Source organism: Copadichromis virginalis, linkage group LG10 (genome assembly GCF_057382275.1).
Source record: "Copadichromis virginalis isolate Kocher_CV1m ecotype Utaka linkage group LG10, C_Virginalis_male_GT1.1, whole genome shotgun sequence".
NCBI classification, from domain to species: Eukaryota; Metazoa; Chordata; class Actinopteri; order Cichliformes; family Cichlidae; genus Copadichromis; species Copadichromis virginalis.
Genome location: NC_140627.1, coordinates 6,029,919 through 6,053,852, shown reverse-complemented (window position 1 = coordinate 6,053,852; position 23,934 = coordinate 6,029,919). Strand labels below are relative to the sequence as shown.

At 39.9% G+C, this 23,934-nt stretch overlaps 3 protein-coding genes across 5 annotated transcripts in view; 1 reads left to right on the top strand and 2 right to left on the bottom strand.

The window, feature by feature from the left end:
* Positions 1-23,934, bottom strand: part of opcml (opioid binding protein/cell adhesion molecule-like) — a 266,785-nt gene that overhangs the window by 23,152 nt on the left and 219,699 nt on the right. For both annotated transcript variants that reach the window (XM_085469578.1, XM_085469580.1), the window contains exon 4: positions 103-240. In XM_085469578.1, the coding sequence (XP_085325704.1) occupies positions 103-240 (138 nt within the window). The remainder of the gene's footprint in view (positions 1-102; positions 241-23,934) is intronic.
* LOC146699734 (uncharacterized) lies at positions 6,403-9,134 on the top strand. Of its 2 annotated transcripts, XM_085469575.1 has the most exons (5): positions 6,403-6,606; positions 6,941-7,032; positions 7,397-7,591; positions 7,680-7,756; positions 8,013-9,134. In XM_085469575.1, exons 1-5 carry the CDS (start codon positions 6,456-6,458, stop codon positions 9,043-9,045), a joined length of 1,548 nt encoding a protein of 515 aa, XP_085325701.1. In that variant the 5' UTR covers positions 6,403-6,455; the 3' UTR covers positions 9,046-9,134. The 2 variants fall into 2 exon arrangements, with proteins under 2 accessions (XP_085325701.1, XP_085325702.1); XM_085469576.1 differs by lacking the exon at positions 6,941-7,032 and having other exon boundaries at positions 6,518-6,606.
* On the bottom strand, positions 9,033-14,144 carry LOC146699733 (uncharacterized). The gene is made up of 3 exons (XM_085469577.1): positions 11,092-14,144; positions 10,639-10,774; positions 9,033-10,347 (listed from the first exon to the last, which is right to left on the bottom strand). The coding sequence occupies exons 1-3, from the start codon at positions 11,685-11,687 to the stop codon at positions 9,595-9,597; spliced, it is 1,485 nt and encodes a 494-aa protein (XP_085325703.1). The 5' UTR covers positions 11,688-14,144; the 3' UTR covers positions 9,033-9,594.

Here is a 23,934-nt window from a genome sequence, read left to right as displayed (position 1 = left end):
GAAATTGTGCCCTCAACTGTCCTCACTCAGTGTTAGTTTAACTCTGCACCCTCCCACCCTTTGATGTCCTATATAGCCTGAGTGTGATAGCCTGGCCCTTACAGTTGACGGTGACTTGCACTGTCCTGACATCCGGGCTTGAGATGTCATTAGATGCAATGCATTCATAAGATCCCGACTGTTCTTTGGTGATGGCTGTGAGCATCAGGTGCTCCCCCTCTGTCACAAATTTATGGGTGCCTGTAGAGAAAGAAACAAAGCAAAAGAAAAAAAACAGTGCATGAGTTAATGTTTCAATTCAATTCGATTAGCTCTATGACATATGATCCTGTACTCATTTCAGAAGAAAAAAACCAGTCTGCCGCTGTGGACCTGACCAAAAAAGTTAAACAGCTTTGGTAGGCAGCAGCCGAGGGCAAGTCGACCCTCTGACCACCACCAGTAGGCAACGGGTGAAGTATCTTGCCCAAGGACACAACGACCAAGACTGTCCAAGCCGGGGCTTGAACCGGCAACCTTCCAATTACAAGGCAAAGTCCCAACTCTTGAGCCACGCTCAAGGTTATAGGTATGTATATGTTTTTGTATATGTATATGTTTTTCTCTAAATATGTAAACAAGATGACTGACCCAATGCAACACAGCCAAGATTACCAGCTCAGATAATCAGTTAATAATGCAAATATGACATAGTAATATGGTAATCCAGTTGCAGAAACTAATGTTTGCATCATGTTTTGAAAAGATATTATAGGATAATGGTAAATTTTCAAATGGTCTGTTGCAACTTAACAGATTGAACAAACTTGTGATTATCCTTATTAAAAAACTTAATTAAAGAAAAAAGAACCCAGAAACAGGAAAGCCCTCTTTTTCTCTCAAACATTTCCAGATGGCAGACAGCTCAGGGCATGCACTCAATACACAAAGAAAATACACTAATTGCACTGAAACAAGCCCACTTGAGGAACACCATAAATTACCCCTGACACCAACAATGTTAAAAGCATGTTTTCATGGCAGAGAGAGAGACTTTAAGCCACTGCTGTGTGGGTGGGAAAATGGATAGGAGCACTAATCCCAATCAGTAGAAATGTCAATCTAGCAATATCACAACATTAGCATAATGCCATTATGTTTTTTTAATCCTCAGCTGCAGACACTGCTGCAGCTGGCAGGGGATTCAGTAAAAAGGTTGAGGGCTAGGGATAATCAGCTTCTTTTTTTTTTTTTTTTTTTTGAAAATATTTTTATTGAAAAAAGAAAACAGTACTTGCAGTTACCGAAATACAATCAACCTTTCTTAATTTTCCTAAGTAAATTAACATATATATATATATATATGAAAAAAACAACACAAAAAACCAAAACAAAACGCCCCCCCCCCCCAGTCCCACACAGATCAACACAACCATCAAACATATTAGAGGAATATAACAGTAACAAAAGTAGATTTAAACAGGCAATACCTCTAGACTAGCAAAATAAGAGATAAAGGGTTGCCACTTGTGAAAAAATTTGGCTGTGCAACCTCTCAACGTATATTTAATTTTTTCAAGTTTTAAAAAAAACATGACATCTTTAAGCCACCGGGAAATAGTAGGATACTTAGCAGACTTCCAATGCAACAATATTAGACGTCTCGCTAATAGGGACGTGAAGGCTATAATATCCCTTTGTGTGGAATCAAGTGTAAGTGAGCGAGCAGGAATCCCAAACACAGCAATCAGAGGACAAGGATGAAGAGTTACCCCAAGAACAGTTGACATAATAGCAAAATACCTTGTCCAGAAACCTTGTAGCTCAGGGCACAGAAAAAACATGTGGCTAAGGTGACAAGGAGAACCATGGCATTTATCACATTTATTTTCCACTTCTGGATACAATTCAGAAAGTCTAGACTTAGAGAAATGCACCCTGTGTATGACCTTAAATTGAATAAGTCCAAGACGAGCACAGGAGGTGGAAGATCGTATCCTCGTTATAGCCCGTTCCCAAGACTCCTCATGTATTCGAAATCCCAGTTCTTCTTCCCATGTACGCTTAAGCTTAACATTAGAGTGGTTACTAAAAGACAGAATAGCATCATAGAGTTTCGAAATGGTTCCTCTGTGATGAGGAACAAATGATAACGTAGTTTCCCACTGCTGTTCTGGAGGTAAAGAGGGGAAATTTGGGAAACACTTAGCAACAAAATTTCGAATTTGAAAATAGCGAAACAAATGGGTAACAGGGAGATTGTAACGAGAAGACAAGTTGGGAAAACTATCGAAAACACCATCCACATATAAATGTTTGAACTGTTTTATACCCTTGTCACACCACACTGAAAATGTCGAGTCCAAAAGTGAAGGGGGAAACAAATGGTTTTCGCTTAGAGGACCCGAGGAAGACGGCATTACAAAATTAAAGTGACGTCTAAACTGAAACCAGATTTTGAGTGTGTTAAGAACCACCTGATTATCAGTGTACAGAGAGGGTCTCACGGGTAAAGAGGAATAGAGCAAAGCCGGTAAAGAAGAGCCCTTACATGATGATAGCTCCAATTTACACCACGAGGAACCAGAAGATTTTAGCCAGTAGCAAAGTTTATGGATGTGAGCGGCCCAGTAATAGACTAAAAAATTAGGTAATGCAAGTCCTCCACTAAATCTGCATGGCTGCAGCAAAGTTTTAGAGACCCTAGGTGGCTTCCCTCCCCAAATGAAAGAACCAATAATCTTGTCCAGTGAAACAAAAAAATGTTTCGGCAAAAATAAGGGAATTGACTGAAATAAAAATAAAAATTTTGGTAAGATGTTCATTTTAACAACGTTAATCTTACCGATTAAAGAAAGGGGGAGATTACCCCATCTTTGAATATCAGATGTGACCCTAGATATAAGAGGAGACAAATTTGCTGATTTAAGGCCAGCTAGAGAGCGAGTCACGTTAATCCCTAAGTACTTAAACCCAGACGGACTGAGACGAAAGGGTAGATCGGACTGTTGAAGTTGACGTGCTGCCGTATTAACAGGAAAACACTCACTTTTCCCCAAATTCAATTTATAACCTGAAAACGAACTGAAGTTCTCCAGAATACTTAAAACAGCAGGGATGGAGCATGCGGGGTCAGTCATATATAATAACAAGTCATCCGCATACAATGATACTTTATGTGTAATTCCATTACGGATGATTCCCCTGAATACAGAAGAAGATCGCAATGTAATAGACAGAGGCTCGATGGCAATGGCAAAGAGTAAGGGAGACAAAGGGCAACCTTGACGACAACCACGACCCAGCGCAAAATAATCAGAGTAAACATCATTAGTATGAACACTGGCTTTAGGGGACGAATAAAGAAGCCGAATCCAGGAAATAAATTTATCACCAAAACCAAATTTCTCTAAAACTGCAAACAAGTACTCCCACTCCACCCTATCGAAAGCCTTTTCAGCATCTAAAGAAATCACAAGTTCAGGAAGTACAGATAGACGCTTTGAGTAAATAACATTAAAGAGTGTACGGGTATTAAAAAACAATTGCCGTCCCTTTATAAAGCCATTCTGCTCTTCAGATATAATTCGAGGAAGCACATCCTCAAGGCGAGATGAAATTACTTTAGCCAATACCTTTGCATCGGCATTAAGCAGAGATAATGGCCTGTAGGAACCACAGGAGGTTGGGTCCTTGTCATTTTTGAGGAGCGCTATGGTTGCTTGTGTGAAAGTAGGTGGTAATGAACCGGTTTCCAAGGATTCGTTAAACACAGACAAAAGCAATGGTGCCAATTTACCAGGGATAATCAGCTTCTTGCATGAAACCAGGGAACTGCGAACTCAGGTAATTAACATTTTCATCAACTGTAACTATGTAGATTAGTGACAAAATGCTGTTGAGTTACTAGTTAGAACTATCTGAGATCTCAATGATGGAAAGATGGAAAACAAGTGCCACCCATTGGAGGGTAACTACAAATGTGAACTCAGTTCTTGATTTGTGTAATTAATTATGTAATCTATGTTTTCCATTTTCATGCAAACTATAAATTCAAGGAAATAGGACTCTAATTAACATAAATGGTTAAAATTGCTGAAATGCTGATGATTTTCCTGTGATTCTTGCTAAGGAAATTCCAGCACTGTTTGCATAGAATAAAATGTTTGTGCGCTGTAGAGTTCTTTGGGAATTCAAGGAGAATAAAAAAAAGCTCTGCATAAATACCAGTCCTTATCCCCTTTTGCATCACATATTTCTCTATGCGGGAAAAAGCTTAGGTATTCTATGTGATCACTAAATCTAAGTTAATAATAAGGTGGACAATATATATATTTTTTAAAAATGTTACTAAACTACTTTGGGGATTCAACATTTTTGTTTATACTAAAGTGGTTAAATTTAAATCAGTCTGGCAAGTTGTATCCAAATTTCTAAATGTAAATAATATTTGTGGCCAAATCAGCAAAATAGTATCACCACACTGTGCTTTATTATTGTTAAAAGCCTAAATTTTGCTTAAAGCATCTAATAAAAAAAACATAGATGCATGTTACTTCTTTTTTGTTGTGTTTTTGTTTTTTTGTGTTAGGTTTTATAGAACGATTCTTATTTCGTGTTTAAGACTTTTCAGAACTGTGTTTGAATGAGTGTCTCTGTGTGTATGTGCATGTTTATTCTTACAGCACTGTAAGCAGCCACATGTCTCCACAGCACATAATTCATACACATTTGAGAAACAATTTAGCCTCTGACACCATCACAATACACTGAGATTAAAAGTAAGTTATTTTTTCATTATTACAGAGCCAAAAAACTATACTGAAAGTGCAAGATAATGACAAGACACGGCTCCAGTTCAAGTGTTAGAATTTGAATGTCAGTTTAAATCACACAGCTGAATGAAAATAAAAGAGTCATAATCATTATGTATTAATCAGATTATATAAATATAAAAACAATCACCATTAACACCAACTCCCACATCACTGGTCACATTTCCAGCACAGCATCAGTGTCAGTGTACCATGACTGGATCACTAATAAGAGTCATTAAAGTACGAGACGGAAGCTGAGTATCTGAAAGCACTCAGTGGAGCACTGTTGTAATATTAGCTATTAGCTTAAGGAGCTCTGCTGTCTAGACACCACTCTGTGCAGTTTTAGTAAAAAGATTACAGTAGACCAGTTAGTTAAGATGGTATGGTACCCAGTGTTGGGGAGTAAAGGAATACATGTACCGCTGTTACGTATTTAAAATAAAATACCCATAACACCCCTAGTTGCATAATGATATGAAGAAATATTTTTAAAAATTATTCAAACAATTATTTAATATGAAGGCAGTAGACAGAGTGTTACAGGCATAGCCCTAAAGAATGTAGCCTCATGGGCAGTGTAGTCCGTGCTTCAGGGAGAATGGACTGCCATATCCTTTTTGGCTGTGGTTAAGGAGCTATTGATTGGAGATTGGTGGTTCGATCCTTGGCTTCCACAGTCTGCATGCCAAATATCCTTGGGCAAGATACTAACCCCAAGTTGCCCTCCGATGTGTGAATGTTGGTTAGTTTGAAACAGTTTGAAACTGTGGCGGGCAGAGCGGCCCAAGCGTTTAAAAGTAGCAGACACACGGAAAGAAGAAACCCATGAAAACATGGCAGAGCCAGGATGAACACCCTTGGCCTCATATACAAAGAATGTTTCGCATAAAAGCAGTACAAAAGAACAGCTATGTCTTCAGTGTCGGTGTCTTCAGTGAGAGCCAAAACAAAGGAACTTTTCAGAGTGAAACAACTCGGCTCGTGTAACCTGAGGAAACGGCAAGTTTTCTCTAAATATCTTTTTAGCTGTGGTTAGCTGGATGTCAGTCTTATGTTACAGCAGCTGTGTCGAGCTCGAGCTGCGAGTCATATTTTCGGCGCTACATTGTAGTGAGATAAGTTTGTGGGTGTTTTGTGCAGCTTCAGCTGTCCTTTTAACTGTTCGCTAGTTAGCTAGCGTGAGCTATAAGCTAACAGCTAGCCTGGTTAATGATGCTAGAGTTCAACGCGCATGCAAACAGGTCGTCTCTACTGCTTTAACTGTTAAAAAAGAAGGCAATGCTGCGGCTGACAGGATTTATTGTGTGAAAAAGCAGCTTGTTTAGTTTAAACAGTCTGCATTAAGCTGGGCAAACACTACGATTTTTTTCAGCTGCGTTTTCAGCTCCTGCTCAAACTGTACAATTGAATCGCAGGGGTTAGAAGTTCATAGGTCACGATGCAGGGTCTCGGCCTGATGCTCTGATGCGACCTGAGTGCTCAAACTGTGCGTCCATAACATGAAGCTTATCATACAAAATCTGTCTCTCGCTCTCCCTCTCTCTGTCTTACAGACACACACACACCACCACCATCAACTTTGCTAAATGGACTACTTGCACTAACACTTCCACGTTCTATGTAGTCCTGCTCCAGTGCTTCCGGTGCGGTTAAACCATGGCGACGTTCTACACTCGCTGCCTACAAGAGCTCCCAAAATTGAACATCACCGATGTTCATCGGATTTGCAGAGTGACGACTACCCCCGCCAGCAAATTAGATAAAGGATTTAAGTTATATGCTGCATCATATATACACAACTACGAAGGTAAGAAAACGTAAATTAACTGACAAAGAAACGCTAGCTAACGTCAAATGCAAACACTACGTTACTCCGCTATGTCCTTCATTTGATGTCAGTTCTCTACATTACATGTTTTCTTAAACGGTGTTTTATGTCGTCCTAAACTATAGTTGAGGTTTTCTTAACTAATGTCACTTTTGTTGTTAGACACTGTTATAATAGCTTTAGGTAGTTGGCTAACTATGGAGGTAGTTAACTACCTAATGCTACTCTTGCTAAGTGTAAAATATATATGTTTAAGACATGCTGAAATGAGTAATACAGAAATAATGCTAATGGTACTTGTATCTTTATTCAGTGTCCAATAAAGACAGGTTGTCAGGGGAGGTCGGTGTGAGAGCCCTGTGCTACAGGTCGATGAGGAAGAGTGAGGCACCACACAGACTAAGTGTAGGCAGGAAGCTGTGTAAAGTTGTTAATCCCCGTTCTGTGGGGTTCAGTTCATTTAAGCATTAGTTAAGTTCATTCCTAAAGGCCCATCAACTTGAATGTTTTCCTTGTCTCCCTGCTTTATCACTCCTAATTTGACTAGTCAGATAGTTAAATCAACGTGTGTTTGGGTGACAACAAGTTAATACTGCAAATATACACAATCTAAGTTATTACAGTTATCAAGCATGGTTAAGTTGTTTTAATAGGGAGAGAAGGAAACACTAAGCATTCAGGAGGGTACGTAACCATAACACTGAACTATGTTCCTGTTCGGCTCTTCCATGAAGATGTTACATTTTTAATTTTCGTTCTTTCTTCTTAGATTAAGCTTCTGGATTCATCGCCGGTGACACTGACACATAGCCAGTGCTCCTGTGTGGCAGGCGCTGTTATGTGCAATCACACAGTGGCATTGCTCTTCCAAACAGCACACTACTCACAACTCAGAGTGCCGGTTGTCCCCCCTGTGCATAGCTGCACGGAATCTGAACAGCAATGGCACAAGCCACGGACAGTGGTAATTTAAATGAGGTTAAAGTTTTTGAATTAGTCCATGTTTACATATGAACAGCAACACCATCCATAGTAAATGTGTCTTCTGTTAGGGTGTGAAGCCAGGACCCATCAACTCCATGATCTTCACTAAGCCGGTACCAAATAGGATGGCCCAGACTGGAGTACGGTAATTACATTTGTAAAATTTGGTTTCATGTGTTACAAATGTATGTTGCTATTTTTTTCATACATACATGTGTCAGAATAGGTATTAATTTACATACAACATTACACTTTCTGAAGACGGCTAACTCAGTCATGTACATATACATCCCAGTCTCTAACTTATGCACCACTGTTTTACACCTTTTAGTTTTTAGTTTAGTTGTTGTTCAGTATAATAACCTTTTCCTTTACATTATTGTCATTGATGTTTTCTTTAGGAGTGGCTTCTACAGAGGCATGGTGGGTCCGTTACCAGATCCCTGCTTGTTCAGAATAACGGAGGCATATGCAAAATTTAATATTGAGGACAGGCCACTTGTGACCACAATGAACATGAGACCTGACAAGCCCCTTGTGGAAAGTGCCTTTGGGCTGGTGCAGGAGGGCAGTGTTCTGTCATATCAGCAGCCGGTTTTGACAACCCGGTACATCACACTACACCGCGATGCACCACCAACACCGCACTTGCCTCTGGAGGGGTATGACATCTTGCCATCAGATTGTGTGTTTGTGTGCTCAGAAGAAGAGCTTCTGCATCTGAAAAGCTTGTCTGTAACTCTGGAAATGGCTCACAAAATAGAGGAAGCTACACGTGAGCAAAGCTCTTCGTCTGAGTGGCATCAGCTCCGAAGGCCCAGAGTGACTGCCTCTAGGTTTCGGGAGGTGTGTCACGTCAGAGGCCAGAGCTCGGCCGAGTCACTAGCAGAGCGTATATTGAAGGGAACAAGGCAGACAGCAGACATGAGGAGAGGAACTGAGATGGAGCCTGCAATAGCAGCAGAGTATAGTAGGCTAATGAATGTTAACTACTCACCCTGTGGTCTGGTCATTCACCCCATTGCCCCCTGGCTTGCTGCATCTCCTGATGGTGTTGTTTTTGACCCCAATGAATACCCCCAGTTTGGCTTTGTCGAATTCAAATGTCCCAATGTACAAAACTTTATTGACTGCAAATATGTGCAGATGGAATGTGGTACCCCTAAACTAAAAAAGAGCCACGCATATTACTGGCAAGTGCAAGGACAACTGCTCATCAGTGGGATGCAGTGGTGTGACTTTGTTGTGTGGGCACAAGAGGACTACCTAGTGCAAAGAATATACATGGATACAGATGTGCACAATGCAATCAGAGAAAAGGCAGACTATTTCTTTTTTTACATATATATGCCAAGATACCTGTGTTTGAAAAAAATGAACAGTGAAAACAGCAAAAAGAAAAACAGATCCTTCAGGCTGGCTGGAACAAAATAACTGATGTTTTATTTTCAATATATTTCATGAATTCTTTTGTTGTTACATGTTACTTTTATGTGACATCAATAAACTGTTATTTAAGCAATGGCATCAATTTAATTTTTAAAAACACACATTAAAACATTGAATTTGTGCAGAACTTATTTACATGGTAAGTATTTAAAACTCCATGCCTAGCATACTGATATACATTTAGACAATAACTGTAGAAAATGACAAATGGTATTTTTGATGTTACAAAAGTTCAATGTCACTTATGGTTTTAAAACGATTTAGTGATTTACTTTATAATTTTGATAAATAGTTTTGTTGAATCTGAATAGTAATATAGTAGTATAATTAAACAGTATTATTAACATTAAACATTTGCAATGAATTTGAATTATCAATAACTGAAACTCAACTATCAGCACTCAAGTACCAGTTCTGTAATCAAGTATTGTCAGCTGAGAAGGAAGAAATGCAACTGTAGTGGCCTCAGCTGCAGGTCATTTTCCATAAGTTACTTGTACTGGCACTGGTGTCTTGGGAAAAATCCATCTTGTCTCACTTAACCCATTTTTTAACTAATGCTGTGTTCTGGTAATTTGACAGCATACATGCCACTGCAAACAGTTGGTTGATATTATAAACATGTGACATGGTAATGATGCTATCAAAAAGTTTGTTCTGTTTGATCCTCCTAATGACTCGCTCCACATGCACCCTGAGTCTGGCTATGGCCTGCGTCTCCTTAACCTGGTATGCTGGCATCTGCTTCTGCTTAGATAGAAAAGGTGGGCAGTACACTTTGCATTTACAACAATCGGTGATTAGGAAGCCCTTATCTACCATCACTGCCATGTCTTCAGTCAACTTCTCAGCAATGCCTGATTGTTTGAATAGTTCCTTGTCACTAACCGAACCAGCATACAGATTAGAGATGAATGTCACTGGACCATGTGGAGCTATGCCAACCAGGGCTTTCATCGTACAGTGGGATTTGTACGAAGAGTACATTTCACTTTGGAGAAGTGGTGAGGATGGTGTCTGACACCTCAGCTCTGTACAGTCAAGGATCATCTGGGTGTCTGAGAAATCTTTGAATTCCTCAGGGAGGTAAGCTTGCACTTCTTCACGTGTAAGCCAGATGCACTGAGACCCCAGTGCAGTGGCAAGAAAATTTGTCCATGTTGCAATAATGCGGCTCACTGTGGACTGGTGTATGTTAAATCGGTGTGCCAGGTCCCTCTCCTTCAAACCAACTGACAGGAAAACCAGGAAAAGAAAAAACTCATCAATTGGCTGTAGCAGCTGCCTCTGGAAGGTGAAAACAAAAGGGAAAATGTTACTCCTTAAGCTATGAACTAGTAAAATTATTCTTTTCTTGGCTAAATGTTTTGTAATGGTTAGGCATACCATACTGTACCATGGGGTAAACAATGAGGTGCTGTAGTGCACAGGTGTATGAGGTGTATGTATGTAAGGGATACTGAGTCTAGCATACATACACCTGTGTATGTATGCTACTGTACATAATGTAATGTTATTGTACATAAATACAATAACATTACACCTCTAGTTCTAACTACCAACAAACCCATAACCTACTGTTGATGTGCGTGCAGGTGTCAACACTTCTTCGTTCCGATTGGCAGCTGACTTGGCTCTTGAAACCCGGATCATTTTATAGATGCAAGGCTCAATCAAAACCCAGAATGCCATCAAATGATCATAGCTTGGAAATCTATTCACGAGAGAGACATACATCGTGTCAATCATTAATTAACATTACACACTGACATAAAAATAATGTGATCTGTGACAAATATGCTAATGGCATTGCTGTATAAAATAGTCTGATTAAGAGTATTTGGTGTTGTATTTTACCTGTAGCATTAGGATATCGTTTAAATACTAAAGCATCTACATAAAACATACAATCAGCAGAGAAAAAGTAAATTTCTATTTTGTTTTCATTAAGACTGGAAAAACTTTCGAAATTTAACTGATGGTGACCTTGGTATATTTTAAACAGTTAGCTTGAATAGAACTTAGATGTACCTGGTATAGAATCGGATGTCAGTGTCGGAGCCAGCAAAACGCTGTAACCCAAATTCTCGCTGGACACGTAACTCCTGTATTTCCTTCCTCAGAGTCTCCACGTCTTTGGACAGGTCTTCTGCAGCTGATGCTGATATGTCCAATGCAGACGGCTCAGGGACTGAGCAGTAGTCATGATCTCTTGTAAGACTGTGCTCTTCTTGATCGTCAGGAGGAACTAGTTCAGGGCGTCGCTCCGTTCTCTCCCAAACACTACGCCGCGGTGGTTCAACTTTATAGCCATTCCACTCAAAAAGTGTTGGTACAGCACCTTTAATAAGCCTCCTTCGACCATCGAGGGTTGTTGGCTCTATGAGTTGATCACTGGCAAAGTGTCTGCAGCAGACCCTGGTGTGAGAGGTAATCGTGAAATGATCCCGGCGTATATTTACCAGCCATTGTCTTCTCAAGTCGGAATGGGTCGGAAAGGCATGAAAACTTAGTATGCCGTTAAATTTGGCTGAAGCTGAACAAAGTGGGACACAGCAATGCTCGGAGTATTTCTTCTCCTGTTTTTGAAAATGTTCTGTTTTAAATACTTTCCTTTTTATACTCATTCTGAAGCGACATTAGCATAGCTACCGATAGATAAGCAAACGTACCGGAAACGCACAAGCGGTACTATTTGGAAACGGAAATACGTCACATGCCCTAGTGCAAGTAGTCTATTACTAATGGAAAACATTGACCAGGCAGCTGCAATTGAGCAGCAGTGTTCATCCAACTCTTTTTATGGTTGTTGTAGTCGTCACAATTTTGTGAGGCCACATTGAAAAGCCTCTTATATGGAAGCGTAGTACGGAAGCGTAGAGCTGCCACCCAGGCAAAAGAAAAATAGAAAAGTATATTGTTAGAACAATATACTTTTCATGTTAGTACAATATACCTTTCACGTTTGAACAATATAATATCACGTTATTACAATATACATAATTATCACGTTCGTACAATATAACTCTTATATAGGCTACATCACAGCTCCAGTCACGGCTTCCATCACTGTCTTTCTCGTCTTTTCCCAGAATAACAGCCAAACAGGAGGATCCATTGTCTAGCACTGCTTAGCCTTCACGCATTCTTATTTTAATCTTAATCTGGAATTCATTGCAAACTGTTTGTGCGGGATATGAATGACATGATTTAGTTTTTCTACAAGAGTTAGTAAAAAACATCACCAGTGTGATCAAATCTTCTTGCCAAACATCTGCAGCTTGGCAGTGTATACATGGTAAATGGACTGATTCTTATATAGCGCTTCTCTACTCTCTCGGAGTACTCAAAGCGCTATATACAACATGCCACATTCACCCAATCACACCCATTCTTACAAGCACTTTATCTATACTTAGTGCTATCTAACTACATTCACACACATTCATACTCCGATGGATGCATCGGAGAGCAACTTGGGGTTAGTATTAGTGATGGGATTTCCGGCTCTTTTTAGAGAACCGGCTCTTTCGGTTCGGCTCACTAAAAAGAGCCGGCTCTTTCGGCTCCGAACCGGCTCTTCAGGTTGTTTTGTTGCTTTAATTTATTTATTATTAACAGTATTATAAAATTATGCACAAAAGGAATTACTAACGTAAAAAAAAGTGGTTTTATTTATATATGTTTATATATAAATATATGCGGTGGTCCCTAGAGACAAAACACGTACAAACTCCAAGACACATTTCTAGCATGAACTGAACTTCCAAAGCAGAGCTACTAGATCACTTAAATTACACAATTGAAAGCATGTGTGTATTGTTTGTGTATTTATACACAGGCACTCATATATATTCAAATAATTTAAAAAAAAATGTTCATTTACCTGTTACTACCACACAACAAATCCAGTCATTGGTACTTGCTGGCTTGTGTAGCCACTCGGTAACAAAAGTTCAACACTGCCCCCAGCATCCTGGAGCACTTCTGTTGTCTTTTGTACGTGTTTTGAGTTTTTATGTGCTTCTGAGTTTTTACGTGTTTTGGAGTTTGTATGTGTTTTTACGTGTTTTGGAGTTTTTACGTGTTTTGGAGTTTGTACGTGTTTTTACGTGTTTTAGAGTTTTTACGTGTTTTGGAGTTTGTACATGCTTCCGAGTTCATACGTGATTTGAAGTTTGTATGTGCTTTATCTCTAGGGGCCACCGTAAATACACTTTTATTTATTCACTCCACATAAAATGTAATAAATAAATCATATAATACAAAAATCAACTATTCACATTTCAACTTTTAACTATTTAAATTTTCAGCTTTTTCCTTTTACAAATTTAAAGTGAAACAACACAAAACACTGCAAACCACAACACAATTAAATATAAATTAAAATATGAAAACAAAAAGAAACATGCACATTCTCTGTCAAATGGACCTGCATGAATAAACTTTCTGAATCCTTTATCATCTGCAACTGAAAATAGTTGTGGATGATTACTATACCTTTCTAATGTGACGTTGTTGTCCCTGGCTCTCTTTCTCTCTCTCCCCCTCTGGATCTGTTCCTGTGCTACTGAGTGTAACTACTGCCCCTCCCCCCTCTGCCCAGCGTAAAGCACAAGGCTCGCATGCTGAGTGAAGCAGAAAAAAAGTGCGAGAGAGAGGGTGAGAGAAAGAAAAAAAAAAACACACGTGACGGCTCGCGATAAGGAGCCGGCTCGCGTCGTTCACGTCAAAGATCCGGCTCTAAGAGCCATTTCGTTCGCGAACGACCCATCACTAGTTAGTATCTTGCCCAAGGATACCTGACATGCAGACTGGAGGAGCCAAGGATCAAACCACTAACCTTCCGATCAGTAGGTGACCTGCTTTACCTCCTGAGCTACAGCCACCCTGAAACATATATATATGTGCTGTATATATATATATCTATATATATACAGCACATGAAAGGTACCTCTCCAGTTCCCCTGCTTCTGGCTTTCCTGACCCCATGGATCCATCATTTTAGTCGGTTAGGCTGCTGTTTGTGCTGGTCTCATTCAGCTCGGAGTCTAGGTGATGTCTGATGAAGTTGAGACCTGTGGAAAGATGTATGGTTTTCAAAAGAATTAGGTCTGGTCATTATAGTGCTGTGTGTATATATATATATATATATATATATATATATATATATATGAATAAATATTTCTTTATTTTTGTTTATATATATATATATATACACACAGCACTATAATGACCAGACCTAATTCTTTTGAAAACCATACATCTTTCCACAGACATTTCAAACAGTTACTCGCTACTTGAGTAGTCTTTTCACCAAGTACTTCTTTACTCTTACTTGAGTAACATTTTTGAAGACTACTTTTCACTTTTACTTGAGTAATAATATTTTAAAGTAATGCTACTCTTACTTGAGTACAATTTTTGGATACTCGACCCACCTCTGCTCGCTAACAATGTTGACCTAGACAACAAAGTAAAGCTAGTTTTCGGCTACGAGCCCAACACGGAACCCGACGTATTAGCCAGAGGTCCCTTTACGGTTTTTCCGCCTTTGCAGTTCGGAGCCACGACCTGTTTCATATATGCGTGGAATAGTTTTCTATACAAGATTGCTGCAAAAAGTGCCTTACCTAATTTCCACCCTACTGTTACTCTTTTTATATTAAGATTTAAAAATCTAGTTCGTACTGGTATGGCAAGTATCGGGGTGATCGTGGCTCAAGAGTTGGGAGTTTGCCTTGTAATCGGAAGGTTGCCGGTTCGAGCCCCGGCTTGGACAGTCTCGGTCGTTGTGTCCTTGGGCAAGACACTTCACCCATCTTTATAGATGACACAATTTTGTATGGCCAAAACACATTTTGTCAGTGTTTTAGTTGGGGTACAACAGCACACATCTTGAAAGAGAAGGAAGAAGAAAAAATGCGTCTCCCAATAGGACGCAAACATTTCATTCTTTTTCACAACACACAGCGAACAGCTTTATCTTATGTTTGATAAAGTAGCCTCATAAAATGGGAACTGACCTAAAAAATTCTGAAAGAAATCAATAACTGAATTCCTGGTAAAGTAACTGACTTTCTTCTTAAACGAATACTGCACAGTTTGAAATATTATGTGTTATAGTACAGAGTACAGAGTATTCAGTAAGAAGCGTAACCTGCCACAGCTTTTAATACACTGTTCATAAAAACTTAAGGAACACTTTTAAAAGAGAGGGGGTTTTTTTATTGTTTTTTTATTGTTTTGTTTTTTTACAAATTCTGGATTTGGCTAGGGTCAGTCTCACTTGCTGGTAGCATGAGGTAATGTCTACAGAAGTTGCACACATAGTCCGAGTTCCCCAGAATGGCACATCAATGTGTACCATTGCCAGAACGTTTGCTATGCCTTCCAGAACACTCTCAAGAACATGGAGAAGATTGCAGGAGACAGGCAATAAACTATGAGAGCTGGTCTCGGATCTTTTGTGCAAGGAGGAACAGGATGTGGTACTGTTCTTTCAAACAAGCCATCTGCTGACTTGAGATGAAATGCATCTGTGGATAGATTCAAAAACAGACTCAAAACCTTTCTTTTCACAAAGGCCTACATGTTTTGTTTTGCTTTATGTCTTCATTTTCTGTGTTAAGCACACTGATTTTCATGTATTGAAAGATGCTATATAAATAAAATTGTCATTCTCTTTGGCCTTCTCAAAATGACCTCCAGCAGGCCACTGGTATGTGTGTCTTTGACCAAACACACAGAAAAAGAGTTCATGAGGGTGGCCTGAGGGCCCAGCATCCTCTAGTGAGCTCTGTGCTCACTGTTTGACATTGTGAAGCCACATTTTACCTGAATGGTGCACAGTGCTTTTCAAAGATGACAGCAGATTTTGATGTGATAGACGTAAAAGGGTCTGGAGAAGCCATGGAGAATTTTATAAATGATGTGACATCATTCAGCGTGACTGGTTTGGTGGTGGGTCAGTGTTTGTCTAAGTAAGTGATGGTCTAAGTAAGAATATCCATGGAGGGATGCAGAGACCTCTATAAGCTACACAATCACTCCCTGACTGCTGTTAGGGTTCCAGATGAATTCCTTGGACCCATTGCATTAATTCGTTTTTAATTTTTTAATTTTTATTAATCATAATTCACTCACTGGGCCCACGTCCTCATTTGAGGTTTGACAGCGGTTTAGTAGATAAAGGTGAATGGCTTGGACATGAATTGAGCTGCAGTTTAGGGAAGGCTTCGAAGGGGACTGGCAGTGGCTCATAGGCCTGGCAGATCCCCATGTACTAAATAGAAGAGAAGTAGTTAAAGAATTGAAAAGGGGAGGGAGGTTGTAGCACATAAATGAGAACAAACAGCAGAACTGGGTGAACCTATATACATGATAACCGGAAAGAGCGTGTTTGAAGGCGTGGTCCCGATCCTGAAATTAGATACTTTATCTCCAATAAACGTAATTTAATGTGTAAAAATCACACAGCAGCATCTAAACTGTCCTTTTCACATCCATAATAGCTGACGTATTTCAGAATACACAGTTTGTGTATGTGTCTGCTGTGGTAGATTGGTTTGGTGATTCTTTAGAGACCAGGGTTGTTGGACAGGAAGTTACTTGCCTGAAAAAAGTATGAATACCTGGTGTCTGTGTTGATAGCAGGCAATTCAAAAGTTTAATGGTTTCTAATGGAGTCAAACTATCACAGAGTCAGGTGGTCAAAGCTGAATTCTATACTCAGCAGAGAGTACTTGAAAGGTTCTATGGTCCATTTGACAGCTAGACTCTCGAGCTGCCCCACTGAGAATGGTGTCTCCCTCAGGACCACTTTCCTGCTGATACCAGTCAATAGCCTTTCTCTTTCCTCTCACCTCGCCATCACATTCCACCAGTACCTCTGCCTGAGGCATTAGTCTAAGTGTTAAAGGGTGCACTAAAGTTTTGTTGTATCTGCCATTGTTTTTATCTGTTTTGATGGCCACCTTCACTTTTCTCTCATTGTTTCCCCTGCTCACTGCTAAAATATGTAGCAGGTGCCGGTACATCCTGTGACACAGTTAGGTTTTAACGGATATGACATAGTAAAGGCAAATCCTTTTGCAACACCTTTGTCCTCTACCTTCACTGGAAACAGATTATCCACTGGTTACGTAATTAGCTTTTTTTTTTCAATAGAAATGCAGCAGCTGCAATATGTCTGACACCAAATGAAGAGATAAATAGGCTTTTGGGATGCCTGGTGCTCAGGTGGTAAAGCAAGTCACCTACTAACCGAAAGATTGGTGGTTTGATCCCAGTCTGCATGCCGAATATCCTTGGGCATGATACTAATGATGATACCCCATGTTCCTCTCTGATGCATCTACTGAACTATGAATGTGTGTCAGTGTTGGACAGGAGGCACATAGAAACAGCATAGAAAAAAATACTTGTGTTAATGGATGAATGAAGCAAGTTGTTTAAAGTGCTTTAAAAGCAAATTAAGTTGAAGTGTGTGTGTGTGTGTGTGTGTGTGTGTGTGTGTGTGTGTGTGTGTGTGTGTGTGTGTAAAAGCTATTTGTGCAGAAGAACTGGGCATGATCTGTTCAAATGGTGGTTTGTTACCCTCCAATCCATGCTGTACTGTTATGTCCATGGAATAATGGATTGCTTCACATGCCCCTTGAGTCTCTAACAATTATCACACTCCTGAAGAGTTGCTGTGGTGGCACTAGTCTCATGTATAGTGGATGGAGTGTATTACTGCTGCAGTTTTCGGTTGTTTAATTTTTTTTTTTTTTAAGTCTTGTGGGAATGAACTCTAAGTTAAACTTAAGTGAATCTACTTTTTCATATTGCTCATTGTGCTGTTTTGGGGACTTAAAACCTGGAGGTTTGAGGAAAATTAGAAAACTGGAAAATTTGTTAAGATTAGCCATTGCTGTGATTATTGCAAATGTTGCATTTTGCAGATGATGTGACTGTCATTTGCATTTCCACTCCAGACACTGAATGGAGTTGTTCAAGCCCAAAACAGAAGGCTTTCAATAAAAAGGAATAAAACAACTAAAAAAAATCCATCCATTCCATTGTGCTTATCCTTCAGGGTCATGGGGGGCTGGAGCCTATCCCAGCTACCATAGGGCAAGAGGAAGGGTAGACCCTGGACAGGTCACCAGTCCACTGGGCTAACATATATAAAAACAAAAAACAGATGAAGTAATTAAATTACAAGAAAAATTGAAAAAACAAGTCTTTGAAATGTAGCAGTAGTGATAAATAGTGATAGTGATAATAGTGTTGCTGTTTTCACTATGCCTATTTCACATTTGCATTGCCTAACTGTAACAAAGACATAGGAGGGAAAGGCAAAGGAAAAGGCTTATAGTGAGTAGTACATGAGGCTGGACAGTAAGGAAGGACAAAAGGACTATTATTAATTAGGTAGGCAGGACTGACTAGGAGCTGGGGAGGAGTTGCAGTAAAAAAAGGTAGTTGGTCTTGATGACATAGCTATGGAGTTATAGAGATTTAACCATTCCCACTAGAGACCCATGTCCAAAGTGCTTGCTGATAGCGGGTGATATGATTGTTGGGTTTTTCTCTGTATGTATTATTGTAGGGTCTACCTTACAATATACAGCGCCTTGAGGTGACTGTTGCTGTGATTTGGTGCAATATAAATAAAACAAAATTGAATTAAACTGAATTGAAGTAAAAACAACTTGGTTAGTCATTAAAAAATCCGGGGTTAGGTAAAAAAAAAATCTCATGGTTTGTGTTGCCACTTCTTTTAACCTTGTCTGTAGAAAATATGTGCAAACCAAAGAAAATATAGTTCCTACTGAAATACTTTACATTCATAATTCAGAATCAGAAATACTTTATTAATCCCGAAGGAAATTATGCTAATTGTCATGAAAAAACTTGAAAATCTTCATGCATTAACATTTTTTTGCAAAGACATGTTTGAGAAAAATCTTGTTATTCTGAAAGTGGAACAGTTTATTCCTATGCACAGATGTGTACTATTATTGCACATTACATATTGTAATACATTTGTGATAATTGTCCTGTCATGCATACCTTGCACCCACAGATTCTACTGGTATAGAAGTAACCAAGTAGAAATTACAGTCTAAAACACTGCACTGAGGAAAATCACCATCACACACCAACGTCATGTATTCTGCCTTGTTCTTTATCACGTGCTCCTCACTCTCAGTGCAGATCACAATGTCGTCTCAGAACGATATTCCATGAAGACTCCTGCCAGATTTCATCTGGCAGCCTGGCTTGCATGCAAGAAGGGGCTCAGAGTTGATCCCTGATGTAATCCCAATCTGACATGTACCCATCTGTCACTCTTATTGCACACCTCACCATTGTCTCACGTGTCACTGTTGCAATACAACAATACAACACTAGCCTCAGATACATTGCAGTCTATATACTCTATATACAATACCTCATGATGACAAAGTGAAAACAGTCATATATATATATATATATATATATATATATATATATATATATATATATATATATATATATATGATAACCACCACACCACCACGCTACTATATACATATTGTTTATTGGGCAGTACATAATGTTGATTAGAATTATCTGCATCATTATACCATTTCTGGCATTCCTAAGCCTAACTTCCCACACAGAACAGTTAGCCTGTCATGCACCTGAGCTCTGGACTGTTTTTTGTCATTTTAACTTTAAATTAATTTTTATGGAACTTACTTCACTACCTAAACGAAGATATCTTCTTCTTTTTTTTCTTTTCTTTTTTTTTTTAGATCTGCCTTGAGAGTTCTGTATTTGATTCCTGCCACACACACATTTAGGCCTAAAACACACATTTATCCAAATATTCCAATCAATTTTAATTCTAATAAAAACAGTCATATTTGATTTGCACCTTAATGGTTGACCATATTATGATGAAAAAGTATAAAAACCTAAACCATAAAAAGGTGTCGGAAGAACGATTCGCAAAGACACATTTTATTTTTATTACAGCGCTTCCTACAACTGAGACTAAGCAATCAAACATTATAAAAGACTATCTGAAACATAGCTTTTTGTGAATATAACTCTAAAATGTTAACATTTGAAGCTTTGTTTATGTCACGATCTGGTTGTAGGGACTCAAGCGCAGAGCGGTTAGATGTCTCCAAAATACAGTTTATTTACAGTTCCAGTGCACAATATATATACAGTGAAGGGAATCCAAAACTCCAGGGAATCACAGGGTAGCTCTCTCACACTCGCTCACGTCTTCTTGCCCACACTCACACACGTTCACACGGCAGGGAGGTCGCAGGTCTGGGGGGGGGGGGGTCTGAAGCAGAAGAGAAGGGAAGTCACAAACTAATCACAAAGCACAAGTTCACAAGAGCTGTGAGAACACTAACGTCAGTAGTACAATCATCCAGCCATGAGAGGATCTGTGTTCCAGCCTCAAATAGTGCTCCCGGTGATGACAGGTGATTGTCGTCAGGTGTGTGGGCCAAGGGCGGGAGCCCACAGTGAGCTCCGCCCAGGCACAGAGGGAGAGAACCGAAACAGCAAATGTAGCCTTGCGGGGCCGGCCGGGCAGGCCATGACAGTTTATATAGACAGGATTAGGACTCCTACACCTATTATATATTCACTGAAATGAACAGCTAGTCTTTTTTATGGAAAAAATGTTTTTATTTATTGCAGAGTGGCTATATATAGTCATGCATATATGCATGACAATGGATGTGTCAGGGGCCTTGTAGTTAAAAACTAAACTTGTATCTCCAGCACAATAATAATACATCTTAAATTTAGGAGCATCCTCTCTGAAAAAGAGAGCTAAAAAGCTAAAAAACAAAACAAAATCTATGTTGCTATATTATTTTACCAATGCTATAACTAAGGTAACAGAGTATATACCTCCCATAGCGTGAACAACTGGAATAGTGTAAATAAGACACCTTTTTAAAAAAGAAAGAAAGAAAGTCCTTTTGCTGCTCCCCTGCAGCTGTTCTGCTGAGCCAATTATCCCGCCCTTCAAAGAATAAGAAGCAGTGGTCGATTTAGGAGTTGTGTTGGCTGGCTGATGCTAAGCAGGCAATGCTGATGGATATTCCTCCCTTGAGCACTCCAGACAGTCACCCATACAAAAATATACGTAGACTTCTTCATTTAAAAAAGGAGAAGTTTGCTATGTTCCATACATGGATTTAAATCCCCTCAATTTTGTATTTTATTAGGAAATAGAAATTTCTTATGTTGGTTTTTCAAGGTATAGCCAATAAATATTAGACCCTTCTGTTTTGGGCAAGCACTCACCCTGAGAGTTTTCATCCCAATATGCCAACACTGAGCCCTGCCACCTGTGGGGGTTGGTGTGCTGCTTTGACACAATATGCAGTAATACCAGAAAGAAGTAGAGGAAAACACTCCAGAATGATTACACAGTCCATCTGGCTTGGGTATCAGCATCAATTGTAATACACAGTTTCTTTTCAGGCTTACAAGGAGAAATTTTACCAGCACCTCACTTATTTCGCAGGGGAAACATGGTCTCATTATAACAGCCTGTTGAGTTTCATAGTGCTGATTTTCTGCTTTTTCACAAAGCCTACTGAGGAGGCAGGAGTTCAGCCCCTAGGTGTCCTCTCTGTAAGATGTCCTCTCAGCTGTATGGTAAGGATTTACTCAGAATCTGTCACTGGAGATGGCCCTTTAAGTACAGTACTCTGATACACTCATAGTGGATGTCTCATTTGAGAAGAAAGTCCACGAATGGTAACTGGTCCCCAAGGCTTTAGTGTACACATAAATTACCTGAAGCTGTTGGCAGTTTTCTGCCTTTGAGGATGTCCAACACTGGTGGAATAGATGAACCACCAGTAAGGTACTTGGTCCGTGATGTTACACAGAGTAGCTTACATGTGGAGCAGCATGCACCTCCTGTCATTTGTGATGCATGTTTCTGGTGCGCTACACACCAGTAAAGAATCCATTCTCAATCCTAACTCAATCCTAAAATAATTCAAGATCTGTGGAAAAATTTTGGTTATGCATCTGTAGAGCTTTTCACATTGATACTGATTTTGATAGCGCCATAATGGACCAGAGCCATTAACTAGTAACTAGAAAGCGAAAATTTCTGAAGAAATTGTAAGTGTGCCTATGCCGCCGCTAATCAATATAGTTTGCCATTCAAACGGCTACAGAGAGCAAAACTCAGCAGAGCAGCCATTCTCCACCATGAACTATGGTAAAACCAAACACCGCTCGCGCCTCACAGATGACAGCTTACAGTTTTGTGTAAAGATGAGGTGACTTCGTACAGCCCCAATTTGTAGACGCTGTGCGCAGAGGTTCATAAGCAGACCCGACAATGTTTGCATGAACACACTTTGAAGCATTACGTTATGGACCACTTTTCACACATAGTTGCTGTACCCACACAGCCGGCTGTAGCTTTTCATCTCACAGCCCGACACATACACAAAAAAAAAAAAAAAAAAAAGCAGAGAGAGCACAGACTTTACACCTGAGAGGCGTGATTGCAGATGCCGCTGAGGTGGGTCCACCTCCCCTGCAGCGGCACTGCAGACCACGCCCTGCCACACACATCAAACACGTAAAATAAATATTTATGCACTTTTCATTCACTTTTTGATTTTTGTTATTTTTACACAGTGTTCTGAATGATTAACAATGGTCTACAGCCAATCTTGTGTATTATTATACAAACTTTGGTTGTAAGATTCAGATAACTATTTAATAAAAGCTAAATATTTTATATGAGAGTAAGAAAGAAAAGTATATCTTTGTCTCATACTCTCATCAGACAATACATGAACCTCTCAATAAACAAAATATATGCTCGGCTTAAATGACAAACCGCTATTTTACACAGTGGAACACTTATTTTTAAACAAAACCAATGCAGTTCGCCACTGACAGTGCTTACCTTTGCACATCACAGTAAACACTGAACCAAGATGGCGCCCACGCGAACGAGAAATCTGAACTACGGTGTCCTGCAGAGGACAAATGGTCAAAATTGCTAAAATTTACAACATATATGCAGCTCAACAGTGACACCTTGTGACTTATTCCAGTCACTACCTTACATATACATAACGTCTTACCTGACATTCAGTTCACCGGACACTGATACTGAATCACCAGCCCATATAAATGAAAAATAAGTCCAGCAGCCAACCAAGAGTCATCACGAAAGACTAGGGGTGACACGACAGCGTGAGCGGGCCTGGGTGTCAGCCAGCCCAGCCTGGGTGTCAGCCAGCCCGACCTGGGTGGCAGCCAAGCCGCGCTAGCCAGCTAGCTGCCATGCGGCGGTGAAACGTGAGCGTGAGCCGGCCTGGGTATCAGTCAGCCCGGCCTAGGTGTCAGCCAAGCCGCCCTAGCCAGCTAGCTGCCATGCGGCGCTAGCAGTAACATCGTGAGAGATATGGGACTTCTTGATAAAATATGGGACTTCTTGATAAAACGAGCAGATATTTGAAGTTTACACCCCTACATTCTCGCCTGAAAATAGGGGAGGCTGTCATAAAGTTCAACATCAGTAACTTAGCGCGCACAGCTGTATAGAAACTCCGTCGTGCTAGCTAGCACGCAGTACAGTTATTGTAACTGTCAGCACAACGAAAATAAACTACACCTAAACTCGGTTTATATCTGACCCAAATAGAGTGCAGTTAATAACGTCTTACCTGAAATTCAGTTCACCAGCCGCCTGCTTCTCCTGCATTGGGTTTCCCTTATCCACGATTGAGCTCCGCGTTAGCCACCACCGGTCGATCGGTGTTTCTTTCCCCGCATACGAGGGGAAGAGACATATACCGGTGGCTAACGCGGAGCTAGCTAGCCACC